This window comes from Leopardus geoffroyi, chromosome A1, assembly GCF_018350155.1.
Source record: "Leopardus geoffroyi isolate Oge1 chromosome A1, O.geoffroyi_Oge1_pat1.0, whole genome shotgun sequence".
Taxonomy (NCBI): Eukaryota; Metazoa; Chordata; class Mammalia; order Carnivora; family Felidae; genus Leopardus; species Leopardus geoffroyi.
The window spans coordinates 132,783,818-132,805,579 of NC_059326.1; the positions used below are offsets into that span (position 1 = coordinate 132,783,818).

General features: G+C 38.7%; 1 protein-coding gene across 1 annotated transcript in view; it reads left to right on the forward strand.

Moving 5' to 3' along the window:
• The window catches only part of NLN (neurolysin), a 102,188-nt gene that overhangs the window by 60,334 nt on the left and 20,092 nt on the right, over positions 1-21,762 (forward strand). The window contains exons 5-9 of the mRNA XM_045494617.1: positions 3,158-3,260; positions 3,889-4,049; positions 11,333-11,468; positions 12,408-12,774; positions 16,774-16,975. Coding sequence (XP_045350573.1) covers positions 3,158-3,260; positions 3,889-4,049; positions 11,333-11,468; positions 12,408-12,774; positions 16,774-16,975 — 969 coding nt within the window. The remainder of the gene's footprint in view (positions 1-3,157; positions 3,261-3,888; positions 4,050-11,332; positions 11,469-12,407; positions 12,775-16,773; positions 16,976-21,762) is intronic.

A 21,762-nucleotide genomic window follows, 5' to 3' on the forward strand; every position in this document is an offset into this window, starting at 1 on the left:
CAGGCACCCTGTTTATTTTTCTTATTGGAAAGAAAAAGAATAAATAAACAAAATACAACAACAACAGCAACAACAACAAAAAAAACAAGTAATACATTTGTAATATGGAAAATAACACATAATATTAAATCCATTTACAGTGTATTTGGTAGTCAGTGTTTTTAAATTGTGCAACCCCTAAAAAAAAAAAGAAAGAAAAAAAAGTCTATAACTCTTGTAAACCTCATGGTGACTGACAAACAACTCATGATTTTTTTTAATCCTGTATATTTTACCTTCGTTTCATGTGTGCTGGGTTTATTTTCCCTACTGTATTTTACATTTTCTTAAAGCTGGTTCCAGATCTTAATAGTTGATTTGCATCCTCACTCCCTTGGTCATACAGAGATAGCACACTCTGGTAATAAAATTTTTATGATGGAGAGTTTTATTCTTTTTCTGTCAAGATTTTATTTAAATTCAAGTTAGTTACATGTAGTGTAGTATTAATTTCAGGAATAGAATTCACTGATTCATCACTTCCAGATAACACCCAGTGCTCATCACAAGTGCACTCCTTAATGGCCCATCATCCATCTGGCCCCTCCTGCCACCCACTTCCCCTCAGCCACCCTCAGTTTGTGCTCTATAATTAAGTCTCTTATGGTTTGCCTCCCTTTCTGTTTTTATCTTATTTTTCCTTCCCTTCCCCTATGTTCATGTGATGGAGAGTTTTAATACAAGCATTTTAGAATGAAATACCCTATGATTAATACAGTTAACCCTTGAACAGCCTGAGGGTCAGGGTGGTGACCCCCTGCACAGTCAGAAATACACATATAACTTCTGACTCCCCAGAAATTTAACTACTAAAGTCTCCTATTGACCAGGAACTTTATCCATAATGTAGTCAATTAACTTGTATTTTGTATGTTTTGTGTATTATATACTGTATTCTTAAAGAAGGCCAGAAAAAAGAAGATGTTATTGAGAAAATTGTAAGCAAAAGAAAAAACACTGACAGGACTGAAATTTATTTACTGAAAAAAATCTGTATATATGTGGACCCAGATAGTTCAAATCCCTGTTGTTCAAGGGCCAACTGCATATACCTTTTAAAGCCAGAGAGATTAGCTACTGAAAAGTGCTTCTCAAATTGTCTCTTGTCTAATGCTGATCACACCTTCCAGTTTAGTAAACTCAGCTGTAGAATTAACTCATTCTTCTTGGACAGGAAAAACAAACCCATGATTTGTTTCCAGGTCATTCTTCTATTCTCCTGTTCCAGTAGAACAGGAAATAACCAAGTGATGTTCAGCATAGTAGATACAACTGAAGGTACCACTGACATACGGGTACCTTTCTGTCACCCAGATGCCCTTTGAACACCTTGTGTCTTTACCTAGTTATAGGAGCAATGTGACTGATCTCACTTATCTGACCTTTTGTCTTCCTGGTCACTCATCAAATCTATTTGGGGCATGAACACTGTATTAGTTAAAATGTGTTTACTTACAGCTCACAAAACCCTGTTGACACAGTTTAAACAACAGGAGATTTATTTGCTTGTATAACTGGGAATTTCCACCATCCAGAAGGACATAGAGAAGTCTCCATCAAACCTCCCCTCATGTCTTAGTGGTGGCCCAGATTGGATCATATGCCAAATCCCAAATCCCCTTTTAGTGAGGATAATGCCAGGCCTGGCTTACCTGAACCAGTCCCATCCCAATTGATATCCTAACTGGCACAGAGTCACACCCCTGGAACTTCAGATAGGATCAGGTCCCACCCAATCTACATGGCTCCTGTAGAATGAGGGAGAGGGGAAGGGAGTTTGGGGTGACTACCAGAGTGTCCAAAAACAATATTGCGCAGTATGTGTTAAGTCAGCCGACTCAAATTTAGCGTGCAACAGAATTACCTGGAAAGCTTTTAAAGCTCTGAGTACAGGGCTTCATGTCTGAGAGTTTGTGTTTTCATTGGTTTGGTGTGAATCTCAAGAATATGCATTTCTGGCGCACCTGGATGGCTCACTTGGTTGAGCATCCAACTTTTGATTTCGGCTCAGGTCATGATCTCATAGATGTGCAATCGAGCCCTGCTTCAGGCTCTACACTGGGCATGAAGCCCATTTAAGATTCTCTCTTCATCTTCCTCTGCCCCTCTCTCTCTCTCTTCTGTCTCTCAAGAAAAAAAAAAAAAAAGAAGAATATGCATTTCTAATAAATTCCCAGGTGATATTGAGGCTTCTGGTCAGGCCCATGCTTTGAGAACCATTATGGTTTATATAAATTTCATTATCTAGCATTTTTAGAAGATGGGACAGGTTAATAAAAATGTCTCAGGTTTTTTTCTTGTGGTTTCCTTTTTTTTTCTTCCTTTGATTTCCCACTTAATAGTTTTTATACATATGTTAGGTCCCATAAATCACCTCAGTTTACAAAGCTCTGTAACACTAAGATATAGCCTTTTTTCCAAAGCAACTATGGAATTAATTTGCACTTCTTATCTCTTGGTTTACTTCAGCACCAAATACTGATTTCTACATTAAAACTTTGAATTGGAAAAGATTAGAAATATGTTAATTATTAATAGGCTACTAGATTGATCCATTCACCCAGCAACTATTTATTTTGTGTATATACCATGTGCCAGAGTGCACTTTGACTATCCCTCCTAAATTTATTTAGCTCTTACAAGTTTACAGCTAATTTCTACTGCATCACTGGAATTGCCTTTTTGTACATGTTGCATACAGATACTCATGGACATAGCAGAGAAGACTGCAAGGGAACTGTTGTATCAAGCATATCTTTATTTTTTTTTTAACATTTATTTATTTATTATGAGAGAGAGAGAGAACACAAGCAGGGGGGGGGACAGAGGGAGAGGGAGAGAGAGGATCCTAAGCAGACTTTGCACTGTCAGCACGGAGTCTGATGTAGGGCTTGAACTCACAAACCTTGAGATTAAAACCTGAGCTGAAATCAAGAGTCAGACGCTCAACCGACTGACCACCCAAGCACTCCTCAAGTATGCCTTTAAAAAAAGTACTTCCTGATGGTTGGGTATAGAAGCCAGTCTTCATGTAAAAGTGAAACTTACTTGACCAATGACAATAAAAATCAAAGTTTCATTTTATTGTTCATATTCTGTATTTGTATCCTCTGTTCAGGAAATCAAAGCAATGAAGAAAAGAATGAGTGAGCTATGTATCGACTTCAACAAAAATCTCAATGAGGATGATACCTTCCTTGTATTTTCTAAGGCCGAACTTGGTAAAATCCTGTGGTTTTTGTTTTTTTTTTTTTTCTGGATTAAATAACATAATTTAGCCAAATAATGTTACCTCATAATTTGTCAAATCAGAGTTGAAAGAATTTTTTAAAAAATGAACCAGTGCCTTCTACAGAGCCCATCATGCCTTCTACAGAAAAGACAACCAAACCATGCATAGATTTTATGCTAATAAGAGTGTATACTGTTTTTAGAGACAGTCCAAAGGAGATTTCATAATATTTCTTGGTAAATTACACTGGTATTTAACAGTGCCTTGACATTTTTTTGCCTTATAATGTCCCCTACATTGTCACTTAACCTAGTGTCTTCTTAATCTGTTCTGGATCTTTCTTGGCTTAATTTTGCCTGTTCTCCATCAAAACACCATCTGCACCAGTGCACTGAAGCCTATTCATGTTTTGAATTACCACCTCCTAAGCCACCTGTCTTCTAACTACCACCCCCAATCCGGTAACATCCAAATGATATTATAAGGATTGTCATTATTTTACTTGAACTTCAGTTACTCTACAGAATTCCTAGAGATTCTTAAAGGCACCATGCCAATGCTAAATCAACCAATAATGAGTGGAAAAAATTGATGTATGAGAAAATGATTTTTTGCAGGTGCTCTTCCTGATGATTTCATTGACAGTTTAGAAAAGACAGATGATGACAAGTATAAAATTACCTTAAAATATCCACACTATTTTCCCGTCATGAAGAAATGTTGCATCCCTGAAACCAGAAGGAAGATGGAAATGGCTTTTAATACAAGGTGCAAAGAGGTACTCTAAATGTTTGTCTATTGTCTTTATGGGAGATTTTAAGAAAGAGGTTTGCTTTGTTTACCAGTGTCAGAGTTAGCTCAGAGACCAGTACACTTATTTGTGTGAGTATTATGCCTCCTAATTCCTGAAAGCTTTTAGCTTTTCCCTTGCTCATTAGCAGCCTCAGTGTGGCCATATCTTATGCTATTCTAATAAAAATAGCATGGGTTAAATAAACTAAAAGTTGTATTCTTTCACTAAGTTGCTAGTCAAGGGCTCGTGGAGCACCTGTTTTCAACAAGTGACTTCCAAGGCCATTCCAGCTGTCACCATTCCCCAGCTTCTTGGGAAGAAAGAAAGTAAAGGACAGAGACAGCACTTTTAAGAAGACCTGGAAATGACATACATCAACTCCATTCACATCCCATTGACTCAAGATTCCATCATGTAGCCATATCTAGCTGCAGGAGAACCTGGGAAGTATAGACTTTAGTTGGCAGTCTTTGGCTCAGCTCAGGGAATTCTATTACCAAAAAAGGAAGAAATAGAAATGCATTCTCAGAGTCAACTAGCCAGCTCCACCGCAGTCTGCCTCTCTAGCTCTGCAGATAACTCCTTTTTTCCCCCACATATAGAACCTATTCACCATATGTCAGATTCTAACCAGTTACTGCCTTGAGCTCAAACCCCTGGATGTCTGGAGTCCTCCCCACTTGTAGCTTCTCATTATCTAGCAGCCTGTGAAAGAGAGGGCAAGTTGTCTGGTCCATTCATCCCCACCATGCACACCCACTGATAGAATAGGAACAGAATAACCACACTAAAATCTCCTATTTGGAAAAGGAAAGCATGAGAAACATAGGCCCATACCAATTTTCAAAAAGCTGTGGTGAAGTTCCTTGGATAGCTCATTAAAGTTATTTGGGTTTTTTTTTCCAATAGGAGTTTGTTTTAGCAATTGTACTCCATGACGCCTGGTTTTACCTGCCAGAAATTCTTTCTTTCCTGTTACCTTCCATGACCATATCCTGGGCAGCTACTAATAAAGATTCCTGCTGATGGTGGTTTGACACCTGAGGATTGCTTTAGGGATCAAATAACCTCAAGCTTTTGTAGGCCAAGCTCATGATGCCTTTGGTAATACAATTCCCTCAAAAACTTAGTAGGTTTATTGTCTGTTTGCTTCTAGTCAGATCCATGTTAAAACGATTACACCCAAATAATGTTTTGGTCAACATTTCTTAAACCTACCAGATCTTTTTATATTGGCTCCTATATCCTATCCGTCCTGCTTTTTTTCAATTTAATGGAGTCTGTTTTGGGGCCTTCTGAAACAGTAGGCTTGAGGAGGAAGGCAACATTCTCAAATGCATCTCTACAATTCAGTAACTCTGAGTGACAGTCTTTTCTCCCAATGTTAGGAGTACAGAGCAGTCAGCTTTTCCAGCTGTCTGAAGGCCCAGATTGTGGGCCATAGACAGAATCTGTGCTGGTAGAAGTCTTTTCCTTCCATCTTTGCAAACTGATCGCTTCTCACTTGAGTACTTGAGTTCATCTCTCTTATGTAGTCTTTCTAAAAGCCCCAGATAACAACAAACATGCACCAACATTGTTAGTTTTCCCCCAACAGTTCCCCTAGAGCTAAGACTCTGTAGGTAATTGCCCTGCCTTCCAAGTAATGCTATGAAATAGCTTTAACAAATGTTACCATGGGGTATAAGGATTGTCACCCTCCCAGCCTGCACTGTCTTTGTCCTTACCTTCCATTTCCGTACATTTTTCATTTTTCTTATAGCAGTACCCTATTCCTAATATCAGCCTCTGTGGGTATAAGGTTACAGGTTAAGCAGCTAACAAAAGCCAGCCAAAAGCATAGTGACTCAAATAAGATAAAAGTTATTTCTCTTGAGAAAGGATTAGTGGTTGGCAGAGGTTGGGGACACTGGAGAATTGCTGTTTAATGGTTACCAAGTTTCCGTTTGGAGTGTTGGAAAAGTTTTGGAAACAGATAGTAGTAGTGGTTGCACAATAGCATAAATGCAATTTGTGCTACTGAATTGTACACTGAAAAATGTTTAAAATGGGAGTTCCAGCGGGAGTGGGAGCAGAGAGCCCTGAGCAGCCCAGCCCCCACTGGCCAGTTCGCATCACACCCCAAGGAGATGCAGCTACCTCAGCCAGCCCAGTCACCATCACGGCCACCACGAGCAGGGAGAGGGGGACCCAGCCCTCACCCACCCTCTGCTCTGCAGACCCTAGGCCCCCTCACCTCCGTGGTCGGCAGAGACAGGTCATCACAACGAAGATTTTCAGAACTGTCAAGTGGTTCAGCGTGTAAGAAACAATTGTGGTTTCATCAACAGGAATGAGACCAAGGAAGATGCATTTCTGCTCCAGACTGCCATAAAGAATAACCCGGTGTGGGCGCACCTGAGTGGCTCAGTGGGTTAAGCATCTGACTCTTGATTTCAGCTCAGGTCATGATCTCATGGTTGTGGGATCGAGCCCCACATTGGGTTCCATGTTGAGCATGGAGCCTGCTTGAGATTCTCTGTCCCTCTCTCTTTGTCCCTCTGCCCCATTCATGTGTGCTTTCTCTCTCTCTCTCTCTCTCTCTCTCTCTCTCTCTCTCTCTCTCTCCCCCTCTCTCAAAATAAATAAATAAACATTTAGAAAAAAAAAAAAAAGAATAACCCAGGGAGATACCTGCACAGTGTAGGAGAGGGAGAGACTGGAGTTTGGTGTTGGAGAAGGAAAGGGTATGGAGGCAGCAAATGTGACAGGCCCTCATGGAGCCCCAGCGCTAGGCAGTAAATGCACAGCTGATGGTAACTGTTACTGATTCCCTGTCATGGGGCTCCTCCCCACAGTTACCCACAGAAGTACCAGAATAGTGAGGTGGGGGCTGGGAGAGAAGGGCTGGAACGGTGCTCCCAAAGGCCAGACCCTACCACACCTGCCCTCCTGCAGGCCATGGTTCCTACCTGCCAGGGGCGGCAACCAGTCTTCCAGCCCTCCCGTGCAGGGAGAAGTGCTGGAGGGCACTGGCAAGCAGAGTGAAGGAGAGCAAGGCAGACCACGACTCCACAGGGGTCCTCCTCACCAGAGACAGCCTAGAGAGGATGGCAGTGAAGACATTCCTTACGGAAAATCAAGATGAGACCCAGTGTCAGCAGCCACCTCAGGGTCACTGCCGATACAACTTCAGTGACCCATACAGACAACCAGAGAACCCTAAACCACAAGATGGCATGGAGACCAAAGCAGCCAAATCTACAGGCTGAGAAGTAGTCTGCTGGCTGAGTAAATGCCGGCTTACCTTCTCTACCATCATATGGTTTCATCCTTCCACAAGAAGTGAATATGAAATTCCAACAATAAGAAATGAACAAGGAGTACCTGGGTAGCTGAGTCGGTCATGCATTTGGCTCAGGTCATGATCTCAGTTCATGAGTTTGAGTCCCGCATCGGGCTCTGTGCTGACGGCTCCGAGCCTGCAGCCTGCTTCAGATTCTGTCTCTCTTTCCCTGCCCATGCCCTGCTCGTTCTCTGTCTCTCAAATGTAAAAATTAAAACATTAAAAAAAAAAAAGAAATGGACAAAAGATTGGAGCTGAAGACCTGAAGTGCTTGCCTTTTTGTCCATTGAACAGATAACTAAAACTTCTAATCTGCATTATCTATGCAACATGGGGTTTTTATTATTTTTACCTAAAGACATCTCTTTTTGGTAATGACCAATATATTTTTTTTAATTTAAGCCTGATTTTTCTCAATATGTCTTTAAAGGGTTTTAAACTGTTTTCCTATCTGGTCAAGTTGAGATTTTTAAGAACCTCATTTTTAATGTGTAATGAAAGTTTACAACTTGATTTTTTCAAAAAGTGATTTTTTCAAAAAGTCAACAGTTGGCAAGCGCCTGTTAATAAAGGTCTTAAATAATTTTTAAATAGTTAAAATGGCATATTTTACGTTATATATGTTTTACCACAATTTTTTTTAAGTTTATGTGTTTTTTGAGAGAAAGAGCATGAGTGGGGAGGGGCAGAGAGAGGGGGACAGAGGATTCAAAGCAGGCTCCAAGGCTCCATGCCGACAGCAGTGAGCTTGTCGCAGGGTTCAAACTCCCAAACTACCAGACCATGACCCAAGCCAAAATTGGACATTCAACCAACTGAGCCATCCAAGTGCCCCTGTTTTACAGAATTTTTAAAGAAAGGTTTATTTGCCTTGCAACTAACAGTACATAGATGAATGATCCACCCTGGAAGGGATAGTTCTGCAGTCCTCGCTATTGTGGCTTTTAAGGTCATCATCGTCTGCATTTAACAGCTGGTGAGATAAGCCTGTATAAAGAGATGAGCCAGGAATTTCACTCATCACCTCAATGACAGTCCCTTGTCCCACTGTATATCACGTGGCCACAACTAGTTTTAAGGAAGGGTTGGGAAGGCAGGGTACCATGTGTCCGACAAAACCTCAGGAAATTCTATTACTATAAGAAAGAATGGGGAAGGGTGAGTATTTGGAGAAAATTGGCTGTCCAGAGAGGTCTGGGAAAACTGAAAAAGATGGAAGAAAAACTCAAACTAGTTAATTATATTTTTCCCTCCTGCCCCCTTCCTCAAACTAGTTAATTTTAGAACTTGAAGAATTATATTACGTGTTTCTCTTATCCATGTTTCCATACTTGAAGTTTTTTGTTGTTGTTTTGTTATTTTAGAGCGTGTATGAACAGGGGAGAGGAGGAGGAGAGAGAGAGAGAGAGAGAGAGAGAGAGAATCTTAAGCATGGCTCCATGCTCAGCACAGAGCCCAATGCAGGGCTTGATTTCATAACCCTGGGATCATGATCTGAGCCAAAATCAAGAGTCAGATGCTGAACTGACTATATGTAGTATTTGCTCTTGTACCAGGTACTTTTCTGTACACTTGACCTATATTCTTACTTGAATCTTCATTATCACACTGTGCCTTAGCTACTTTTATTATCCACATCTTACAAACGAAAAAATTAAGCTTGGAAAGGTTAAAGGACTTCTCAAAGGCTCAAATGGTGGAGCCTAATTATGAACCCAGGTAGACTAACCCCAGTGTGTGATCTTCTTTAGAAACATGTCTGTAAATAAATTTGCTGATGTAATCATTGAGGGTAATTTTTATTTAGCCCCAACATTTATTTGCTTTCTCCATGGGATTACTCTTCCTTTTGTTGTTAAAATAAATAAAGCAATATCATTATTTATATTCTTAATACATACAGAAAGAAAAAAAAAAAAAAAAAATGTTTGTTATAATTTGAGACAAATCCCTGAAGCATTTGTAAGTGTAGAGAGTTCTACGGCATTAAGTCCATTCACATTGTTCTGCAACAATCACCACCATGTGTCTTCAGACTTGCTCATCTTTCTCATTTAAGACTCTGTACCCATTAAACACTAACTCCGAATCCTCCTGCCCCCTCCCCGTGGCATCCGCTGTTCTACTTTTTGGCTCTATGAATTTGACTCCTCTAGGAACCTCATGTAAGTGGAATCAGAATATTTATCCTTTTGTGACTGCCTTATTTTACTTAGCATAATGTCTTCAAGGTTTATCCATATTTTAGCATGTGTCAAAATTTCTTTTCCTTTTTAAGATGGAATAATATTCCATTATACGTATATACCACATTTTCTTTTTTTTTTAATTTCTTTTTTTTAATGTTTATTTATCTTTGAGAGAGAGACAGAGCACAAGCTGGGGATGGGTAGAGAGAGAGGGAGACACAGAATCCAAAGTGGGCTCCAGGCTCGAGCTATCAGCACAGAGCCCAACGTGGGGCTTGAACTCACGAATGGCAAGGTCATGACCCGAGCTGATTTCAGATGCTTAACCGACTGAGCCACCCAGATGCCCCTTTCTTCTTCGTCTTTTTTTTTATGTTTATTTTTGAGACAGACAGAGAGAAACAGAGTGCAAGTGGAGGAGGGGCAGAGAGAGACACACAGAATCTGAAGAGGCTCCAGGCTCCAAGCTGTCAACATAGAGCCTGACGTGGGGCTTGAACTCACAAACTGTGAGATCATGACCTGAGCCGAAGTCAGATACTCAACTGACTAAGCCACCCAAGTGCCCCATATTTTCTTTTTCCATTCATCCACCGATGGACATTTGGGATGCTTTCACCACTTGGCTAATATTCATATAATGCTGTAGTGAACACAGGTGTACAAATATCTGTTTGAGTGCCTGCTTCCGCTCTTTGGGATGTATACCCCCAAGTGAAATTGCTGTATCATATGGTAATTATGTATTTAATTTTTTGAGGAATTGCAATACTGTTTTCCATAGCAGCTATACTTTTTACATTCACATCAGTAATACACAGAATTTCCAAATTCTTCACATCCTCATTAATACTATTTTTTTAAATAGCCATACTATATGTGAAGTTAAAGTGACAAATTTACATATATATATATGTTTATATATATATTTATATTTATATATATATATTTAACCACCAAAAAAACAGCTTAATATACATATACATTTGTTATAGTCTTGTCATTGAAATTAAATGTGGAATCACTGTGGTCCTTAAGAATACATTTTAATACATTTTAACTCTTTTTTTTTTAATGTTTATTTATTTTTGAGAGAGAGACAGAGTGCGAGCATCTGAGGGGCAGAGAGAGAGGGGGACACAGAATCCAAAGCAGGCTCTAGGCTCTGAGCTGTCAGCACAGAGCCTGATTCAGGGCTCAAACTCACAAATCATGAGATCATGACCTGAGCCAAAGTCAGACACTTAACCTACATCCTACACCCTAATACATTTTAACTCTTAAGTTTACAGTACCTAAAATTTTATTAAGACCTCATAGGAGTCCCCTGAGGCTTAAAAAGTCAATTATTTCAGAAATAAAATTGGATCATGAATTTTTTTTTAAATATTTATTTTTGAGAGAGAGAGAGCACAAGCAGGGGAGGGACAGAAAAAGAGAGGGAGATACAGAATCCAAAGCAGGCTCCAGGCTCTGAGCTGTCAGCACAAAGTCCGATGCAGGGCTCAAACCCATGAATTGTGAGATAATGACCTGAGCTGAAGTTGGACCTTTAACTGACTGAGCCATTGAGGTACCCCTGGATCATGAATTTTAAAAATGTCTGTAACACTGAAATGGAGTAATTTATTACAAGGTTGAGATGGTCTAAAAATATTTGACAGTTTACCAACCCCAAAACACATGTAATAACTTCCTTTTAGTTCTTTGGATCCAGTGAATTATTAATCTTTGTTTTTGTTGTTTATTACCAGGAAAACACCTTAATTCTGCAGCAGCTACTCCCACTGCGGGCCAAGGTAGCCAAACTCCTCGGCTACAACACACATGCTGACTTTGTCCTTGAAATGAACACTGCAAAGAGTACAAGCCATGTAACAGCCTTTCTAGGTTGGGTCTCTTTTAAATCTGTTTTGTATTTCCATTTTTCTTTGTCTTTGAGTGTTGAACTGTATTTGGCTAACTGTGTATGTTCTTATTATGTATTTATCCTTTACTCTTTGTCACATATGTAAGATAAACGTGTGTTTGGTCCTGTAGGGGACATGGCAATTTGAAAGGGAGCCCCAGAGTATAAGGTGAAGCCAGCAGCATGAGGAATGCTGTAAGGAGAAAGAAGGAAACTTATGGAGTATACAAAGCGATACAGTTCTGACTAAAACTGTGAGAGAGTGTGTGAATACAGGCGGCAAGAGGGTAACTCAGATGGGAATATGCCAATTTTAAATTAAAATAAATTAGGGAGAAATTAAAATAGAATTAACCACAGTATATAAATTGTGGCATCCATCTAAAAAGTGGAATTGCTAAAAGTGTCCAATTAGACGTTCTTCATAGGAAGGGATTAGTGATAAACCCATGGCTGTTTAGGCGTTGAGTAGTTTTTACTAATAGTGATCCCAGGTCACATCTGATTTATTTTCCCTGGCTTTTTCAGGAGTCTAATCTCATTGAAGAATAATCATGTATATGAGCTGGTTGCACTATTGTTTTGTTTCCTGAATTATAACACTCTGGAGTCAGAGTTCTCTGAGATAAACTTGAGCTTTGTTGATGGTGTGAGGAAGTTGTGGCCTGGTTTGGCTGGTGCTAAAAAAAATGGGAGGGCAAGGAGCCATGAAATAAATTACCCTGAAAAGAACATCCGTGCTGTCATAACAGAGCCTGCTATCCATCCCTCCCTCCCTCTTTCCTTCCGCCCTTCCTTGCTCCCAATTATCTGTATCAAGTATTCAAAGCAGGAAGCACCATGCTAAAACAGCAGTATATGTATGAATGTGCTTGCTCCCAGAAGCAGTAAATCACTGACTTTTCTCACTTCCCTCACAGATGATTTAAGCCAGAAATTAAAACCCTTGGGTGAGGCAGAGCGAGAGTTTATTTTGAATTTGAAGAAAAAGGAATGTGAAGAGAGAGGTTTTGAATACGATGGGAAAATCAACGCCTGGGATCTCCATTACTACATGACTCAGACGGAAGAACTCAAGTATTCCATAGATCAAGAGATACTCAAGGAATACTTCCCAATTGAAGTGGTCACTGAAGGCTTACTCAACATCTACCAGGAGTTGTTGGGGCTTTCATTTGAGCAAGTGGCAGATGCTCACGTGTGGAATACAAGTGTTACACTTTACACTGTGAAGGATAAAGTTACAGGAGAAGTACTGGGACAGTTCTACTTGGACCTCTATCCAAGGTACTGAGGATCACATTGTTGGAAGGAAGGGACCTTAGGGATTCAGTTCCTACCCAGATTAAGACTCTTGTCTTCCAGAGTTCTCTTGTGTGGTTCTCCGTAATGCGAGTAGAGATACAGGCTCTGAAGCCAGAGAGTCTGGCTCCGATACTTACTAGGCAACTTACTTAATGTTCCTGTGCCTCAGTTTCTTTACCTATATCATAGGTCCGATAAAACAGGAGTGTTACTTCTACCTGCTTTGTAGGGTTGGAAGGATAAAATGATTCATCACATGCAAAACATTAATTGGAAGACTACCCAGCATATAGCAATTGCAGCACTTTGCAGCTGTTATCATCGTTATCATCATCATCTAGTTTGTGTACTACACTTACTTAATTTTAAATTGGCCCCCAAAATATTTGTTATTCAGGTAATCTGTCTGCCAGTACTCTTCAGTCTATGGCCACTTCCCTGAGTCTGGCTGAGAGGCAGCATAATACAGTAAGAATACCACAGTCTTTGTAGTCATTCAAATTGAGTTGGGATGCTTAAGTGACTTAATCTCTTTGAGACTCCATCTCTTCCTCTGTAGTATGGGGCTGGTGATCCCTTTATAGGATTGTTCTGTGCATCAGGCTGTATATGCATATCACCCAGGCTAGGTATTCAGCCAATGATAAGAATTCAAAATACTATCTCTGAACCATGTGGTAACTATGGACTCTGTTTCATCAGACATGAAAGGATTTGAATCACATTCTCTCTAGGCTGCTTTCTTTTTTTTTTTTTAACATTTTTTTAATGTTTATTTATTTTTGAGAGGTGGGGAGGGGCAGAGAGTGGGAGACACAGAACCTGTAGCAGGCTCCAGGCTCTGAGCCCAACGCGGGGCTCAAACCCACAAACCACGAGATCATGACCTGAGCCAAAGTCGGATGTTTAACTGACTGAGCCACCCAGGCGCCCCTCTAAGCTCCTTTCTAAACCAAAGCCAGCCTGTTAACCAGTTACCAATTCATCTTACTAAATAGGCCAAAGGAAATTACAGTATCCCCCTACTTGAGCAGCATAAACAAGTTTTTAATCCACAGACTTTAGGTGACTTTGGGTAGCTGCTGGGAAGGAGGCTGAATAACTATGCCATTCAGACAAGTGGATGGACAGTGATGTTTTATCCCAATGTTTTATGGACTTAATTTCACTTTTGATATGGTCTAAAAATAAGCCCTTGTCAAATGTAGATGGATCTATTTTTAATTGAAGAGTGTCAGCATACAGTTTTAAGCAAGAATTCTTTCAAGAGAGATCCTTCAACCTTGGAGTCTTCTGTAACTGTTCCCAAATTCTACTTCCAGTGTCAAAGTTAGCAGTTCTTGCCACCCCATCCTGCTGTCTCCCTGCCAACATATCATTGATTTCTTTCATACTCTAATATCTGGCCGTTCCTACCAGCACTGGTATGGGGATCAGAAGCTGATCTCTTGTGAAAGTAGTGACCTACTTAATATTCACTTCCTGTCACCTTCCTGTCACTCCATAAAAGTAAGATAGGGTAATTTGTGTTGTGACTCAAAAAAGGATTTTTGGAATAGGTCTAAGAAAGACCAGTTACTTTTTTTTAATCACATTTCAATTTTTTTCATTGAATACTGAGATTTTCAAAAGAAAAACAAAAGTATTCTGATGGTTCCGATAGAAGATGCCTGATAAGGAAAGGACATTTTTTTTTAAATCCACATCATTTTATAAACAATATGTGAAAAGGCAAAACCTCAGAATAAAGAATCCCTTAAAACTAAATGTGTCGTTTATTTTTTAAAAGGAAAGATTAAAAACCCCTCAATGGCACTGATTTTTAAATTGATAGAAAATCTTTGATTTTAAGCTATTCTTACACTTTAAAAATTCTCCAAATATCTCAACCCTTGTCTCTCTAACATAGTAGCACTGACATTACTCTCAAATTAGGAATACTTTGGAGGGGGTGTGGGGAGGATACGTTTTTAGCCTTTCATAATGTACCAAGAGGTATAAAATATAACAGGATATACATGTTCCAGATTACTTTAGTTATTTTTCCCCCATTAAAAATAAGATTTATGGATCTCTTTATGCATTTCCAAATAACTACACAAAATTCTTCCAGAAACACTGATTAGCCCATTGAACAACCAGAAGGTTGGCTGGATGAAAATTTTATGACATTCGTTGTACAGTTTCTGGTGTACATGTTCATGGGTTCTCTCCCCTCCTCTCTCCGCATTCCCTTCCCATGTCCCTGCTCAGGGATGATTCAGCCTGTTCAGTGGTCCCGCCCCACCCTCAGTGGTATGTCTGGGTCCACACTATGTCCCTGTCCTTCCTTCAGAAGTAGAGGTTTTTTTCCTTCTCTTTCCCAGTGGCAGTGGGTTTTCACCAGTGCTGATAGGACAACAGGGTTTGTTGCCTTTCCTCCCAGAAGGCAGTGCTTCATTCCTTTATCAAGGTAGAGGCTCCCTATCCCCAGGCCTACATCAAGACTGATGCTGTCTCAAGGCTGTCATCCTGCTACCGTCCTTTTGTGTGTGTCCAGGGAGAAGACCCTGCAAATGGCTATATTATTTATATATATATATATATAATATATATATATATATATCTCCCAGTGTCTCCCTGTTTTGCTGGCCCACGATGGCCTTTAACAGTTTTGTTTTTTTTATAAATTTGTGTTTGTTTGTTTATTTTGAGAGAGAGCGAGCAAGCAGGGGAGGGGCAGAAAGAGAGGGAGAGAAAGAATCCTAAGCAGGCTCTGAGGTGTCAGCATGGCGCTCAGTGTGGGGCTCGAACAAACAAACCGTGAGATGTAACCTGAGCCGAAACCAAGAGTCAGCCACTTAACCGACTGAGCCACCCAGGTGCCCCTAACAATTTGTTGAAAGACTTTTCTCACTGGTGTTTGCAGTATTTGCCCCAGGTGAAAAAATGCTTGCTTCCTCACTTCCTCTCTCCTTAAAGTCATCTGTCTTAGATTGTGAGTTAGTTGATTGCCTTCCGATTTCTGATAAATTCAAGAAAAGTTGTGATTTGGAGATTGTGCAGCATATTGTTATACAGATATAGGAACAACACACTTTTCAGCTTTATACCTCATAATAGAAAGCTGGAAAAGGCTAGTTTTTTTTAATTTTATTTTTTTAATTGAATGGCATCAGTGGGGGGGGGAAAAAAAGACAAGTAGTCACCAAGTAAAGATAAAACAAAAAAATGTATGTATAAATCAAAACAAATCAAATTAAAAGTTCTACCCCAAACCTGAAAGTACCATTAGTTTTCTGAGGAAAAAAAAAAAAAAGAAGAAGAAGAAGAAGGAAGCCTACTTCTAGAATAAAGTCCAGTTGCACATAGCTTTTGGAGAGACCATCACTGATACCCCATTGTCCAAGAATAGACCACTTTATAGTATAATTTATGCTTTTTCCTAAGCTAACTAAAAGTATTCTGTTTCAAAAAGTCCTGACTAGTTTATAAAAGGAGCTCATTTAATTGTGAATACTTATTCTTCCTTCCTTGAATAAAAGGAAAAACCTTATTGTCTAGTATTTGGTTTTTATCAATTCTAACTTTAAGAAAAAACTACCTAGTGTATCAGACTATATCTTTTACCTCAAGCTTGCTTCAACACAGTTTAGTGTTTAGTGACACCATTTTTGAAGAAGAAAAGCAAGATCCCATTAAAATAAATTGAACACTGAGCTCTACAGTAGGTGTGGTGTATATTCTTAATTCTTACATTAAGATTTTTCAACAGAAGAAACCTTGGCGATATAACTCTTGTGAAGTGATAGTGGAGTTTTTATTTGCTTAGTTTTAGTTTGTCCATTTTAATAAAATGCTGACCTACTTTCTAAAGGGTGGATTACATGTTCCAAAGTGTCCTCTGGTATCAAATAAGACTTAATGACTGAGAGAGGTCACAGCAATGTTGTTGCTAGAGAAGAGCGTTCCTATCTCACCAACAATGCTTCTGGTTCCCAGGGAAGGAAAGTACAACCACGCAGCCTGCTTTGGTCTCCAGCCCGGCTGCCTCCTCCCTGATGGGAGCCGCATGATGTCAGTGGCTGCCCTTGTGGTGAACTTCTCGCAGCCAATAGCTGGTCGTCCCTCTCTCCTGAGGCATGATGAGGTGCGGACTTACTTCCATGAATTTGGTCATGTCATGCATCAGATTTGTGCACAGGTGAGTGTTTTATAGTAAACCTATCAGTTGCTTTTCTGGCTTTTTATTTTTTCTACTGCTGTTAGTTTCCTCCTCTTACATGTTTTTTCAAAAGCTGAATATGCTCAAGAATTTCATAGGCCTTCTGTAAAAACATGAAATTTTTCTTATTGTGTCCTCTTTAACACCAGATTTTTACTAGGAATTTAATTCACTGATCAAAGAGCTCACTGAAGACCACCCTGCAGAAGAAAAAGAAGGAAGGCTTATCATTAAGGGTTACAAATACTCTGTTTTTTTCCTTTCATTCTTTTCTTCTGCATAGGAATTTAGTGTGAGCTTCACAGATAAACTATGCTGTAATCTGTCTCTTCCACTTACTAATGCTTTGTTTAGTTCAGTGGTTTAGTGGTTTTCAATGGTCTCAGACTCAACTCTTTTTTTTAATAATAAATTATGTTGAAACACCTTCCATTACTAGCTTCAAATCAAAATCATAGGTAATATACTATAACCATGGGGAGACTTAGAGAAGAAGTACATGTGGGTATGTGCAGTAGATTGCAACTCATTTCTCTTTACTTCTGAAAATGAAAAGTACATTTTTTCTCAGCTTTGTAATACAGTTTGGTAAACTCGCCCCACACTATTCTAGGATAAACCATATGAACTTGTTCGTATTTAGCTGTTATTTGACATATGAAAATATCAAGTTAGTAGTTCAACCTAACAGTTTAGAAAACTGATGTTAACAGAAATGGAGGAACAGTTTTCCAAATTTGAAATCTCTATGCATCTCTAAAGGTAAACTTGTTAATAAGAAATTTTTGGTTAGAATAATTTCATATTTACAGAAAACTTGCAAAGATAGTATAAAAATTGCCCAGGTATCCCTCACCTTATTTCCTCTACTGTTAACATCTAACGTTATTGTAATACATTTGTCACAACCAAGAAGCCAATATTGCTACAGTACTCCTAAGTATACTCAGCACTTTATTTGGATTTTACTCTTTTTTTCCCTAACAGCCTTTCTCCATACAAAGAATTTTTTAAATTGATACAGTGTCCTCACTGAACATAAAAGAAATACATTTTTATGTTTTCCAAATAGTAATGCTTGGATATGGCTATGTAGTAAGACATAATGAAGTATTCATTATGAATAAAATCCAGTAGCAGAAACTACAGAGTGATAAATGTGGTTTGTGTTGTCAACTCAAGTCCCAGAATGGTATTGCCAAATGTCTTGGTTCAGGTTACTATAGTAGAATACCATAGACTAGGTGGCTTATAAGCAACAGAAATTTATTTCTTAGTTCCAGAGGCTAAAAGACCAAGATCATGGTGCTGGCAGATTTGGTGTCTGGTGAGAACCTGCTTTCTGGTTCAGAGATGGTGCCTTCTCACTATGTCTTCACATGGTGGAGAGGGCAGGGGAGCTCCCTGGGATCCCTCTTGTAAGGACACTAAATCCCACTAATGGAGGCTCTACCTTCATGACCTAAGTACCTCCCAAAGGCCTTATTTCCTACCATCACATTGGAGGTTACGTTTTAACATATGAATGGGGGATCAGAGAGACATTCCATATTGGTCAATAGCACCAGTGGTGACATGATTTTCCAATATGGTGAGCATCTCTTGGGAAACTTCTAAACAAAAGCAGTCTTACTTTGATTTACACAATTGATCCCAGTAAGGAGTCCTGGAAATTACAAGTGGGTAAAAAATAATTTACAGAAATATGTGCAATAGAGTTGGTGTCTGGGCTCACTTAATTATAGATTTTTCACTTGTGTGAATATCCAGTAGGATATATGAATGGCCTGCAGCATATGGGACCTTTTTTTTTTTTTTTTTTTTAATTTTCCCGGTATGTACAATTCAGTCCTGGACATCGAGCATCCCCAGCCCTCAAAACTGCTCCTAATCATTATAATGACTAAAAATGTACCTACTTAATTCCAAAATACGACTGTCACTATTGTTAAAAAAAAAACTGTTTAGTTATTTCAACATTTTATCTTTACATTCTGGTATTTCCGTGTTTAAAAAAAAAACCATAGGGAAATAAGATATGAATCTGTTCAGGTAAAAAAGTCCTTATATACTTATATAGCCATTTCTATCCTGTGTTCAAGCCAAGGAAAGGAAATCTTTCAGAATAAACTAAATTTTCTTTCTCATAGTCTTAAAGTACTTTCACAGCTATAGGGATCCTGAAATATTTATTTTCAGTCAGTGTCCATTCTGTGGCTGACATTTCCTTTAATTAGGATAAGTCTAGTTTTCGTTTTTCTAAAATGTTGTAATGAATAATGTAGTATATTTTAATTATATTGATATAATTATTGATATACATCTATGAATATATAATATATACATGAGTCAGTATATGTACTCATATACTGATGATAGTATATATGATGATGACAGTGTTCGTATATGGTGTCTCTTGAAACAGTGGACTATATTCAATTCTTGGAGTTTGCCTAACCTCCTCCATGAACACAAAATGTGTCATATAGTTAAATAGTATATAGTACAATCCCTTGATCGGTCATCTCCTCACAAGATTATCTTTGAAAAAATCTCTATTTGTCTTTTAATTCTTTCAAGTGTCCTGTAATGTTTTAAGAACTTTTAAAGATAAAAATGTTGAATGTTGTACACCTGAAATTAATATTATATGTCCACTACACATCAATTAAAAAAAAAAAGAAATTTTAGGTAATTGTATATAGGACCAATAATCACTACTTTTTCTCAAAAGTAATGGGCACAGGACCATTTTTTTGCAGCTCTATACTAATTTCAAAACCTTTTGTATTGACCTAAACTGGGTGGTAGTGAATAAGGAGCTTAAAAGCTTCTGTGTTTAGTAATACATCTGACTTCCCTGAGAAATACATAGTGAATTAAATTTGTCATACATATTCACTAGATTGATTTTAAGATATAGCAGCTCACTGTTTAGGTTCCTCACCTTGGCAGCGTGCAAGTTTGATGACCAGAAGAGCTCGTTGGAGCTTGTCATAGTAATATTTAAATGTGTCTGCAGGAACATCCAGTTTTCAAACATGTAAGTGCACTAGTTCAATATGTCTACTGTCTCATCATTCAGGAGATAAAGTTTCACTCATATTTTCTTGTGTTTATACTACTGGGTATATAATTTTGAAGATACAATCACAAGGTGGTATCTTTAGAATCTGTTCCTGTTTCTTGGCTTTATTGTGGTTTGGGCTCTCAGTAATCACTGGCCTTTTGAACTTAGGTAGAAAAGAAAAGTAATACTCCTTAATAGCTTCCATTGGGATGTCTATGTTCGTTTGCACATTAAAAGCAATGAGTTTTGGACTGTTAGAGATCATTTTAAAGCAACACATAATCATAATAAAGCCTTATTAATTCAAAGTGAAAGGAATGGAAGAGCAGAAAAACTTCAAATTATGTAATTCCAAATAATTTGTTAATTTGGTCAAAAGTCTAATAGAGAGCTTCTCATCTTGTAAGTAAACCCTGTACCAGTCAGGAAGGCATTCTAGTGTTAGGATAAGAACACTGCATTAAAAACCATCCATGTACTTGTGGGCCTGACTGTGTGACTTTTGGCAAGTTATTTCACCTCCTTGAGCCATCTCATTTTTCTTACTCATAGATGAAGACAACACTTCTCATACCTACTTGCCTGGGGTGCTGGTGAGATTTAATAATGTGTGAAAGTTATTTGGGAAAGCATAAAGTGCCATATATATTTGAAGTATTTTTCTAACTATAATTTATACATAATGCAACCCTTTGGGGATCAATATGTAACACACAAGTCACAATTTAAGAGGGGGGACAAAGCGTCCATGAGGCAAAGTACTGTTGCTTACAGTTTAAGAGATTCACAAATGCTTATCCTCAGTGGATTTTGGGTGAAGATCTGTTGAAGGTGATTAGAAACCAAGTTTGGATTTTTCTGGTTTTTTAATGATTATTGCCTATATGGAAATTTGATTCCAGAAGCCAGAACAGAATGAGCAGTTTATAGAGGATTACGAATGGCGGGATTAGTTGAAGAGAATATATCCAGTATTAATATGGAAAAATAGATACTTGGAGGAAACCGAGGACAGTCACAATGACATCAGTCAAGACCATACCTGGTTAGGCAAACTGGGCAGGCTAAGAAGGATAATAACAGCCAAGGCTTGGTGAGCACTGTCCATGTTCCAGACACCATAATCACTGCCTTCCATTCATTAATTAATTTTATCCTCACAGTATTCCCTGAAGTGGATTTACCAACCTACTTCTCTTATTGTACTATTATTCCCCCCATTTTCAAGCAGAGAAAACTGATACTCAAGAGGGTTAAATGGTTCACCCACGATCTGTCATGCTCTTTGCTACTCTACTGACTATAACCATTTTTGTGCTCCTCTTCTGTGCCTTGGAGACAGCACTGTGTCATGTGGTCGGAATTTGGTCTCCCAAGTATGTATTCCTGTTGGATCGACTTTTATCTCCTTAGCTTCTTAAATGACATTCCCTCTAAATCAATCATACGTAATCATGTGTGGAATGAATGAGTTTATCTAGTTCCACATTTCCCTCTGTCTAAAGTGACCTTTTAGGTTTTAGTCCTGAAGTACAGTGAACACTTATCAACAACCTTGTAGCCTCTGCTCCCGACTTCCAGCCCTTACACTGTTAGTGTTTCCATCATCAGCGTTATAAGTGATTTCTTTCAGGATCTCAATTTTGTTAGTTTATGTGTGTTTTTATTTCTTTATATATATGCTTGTGTACACAGA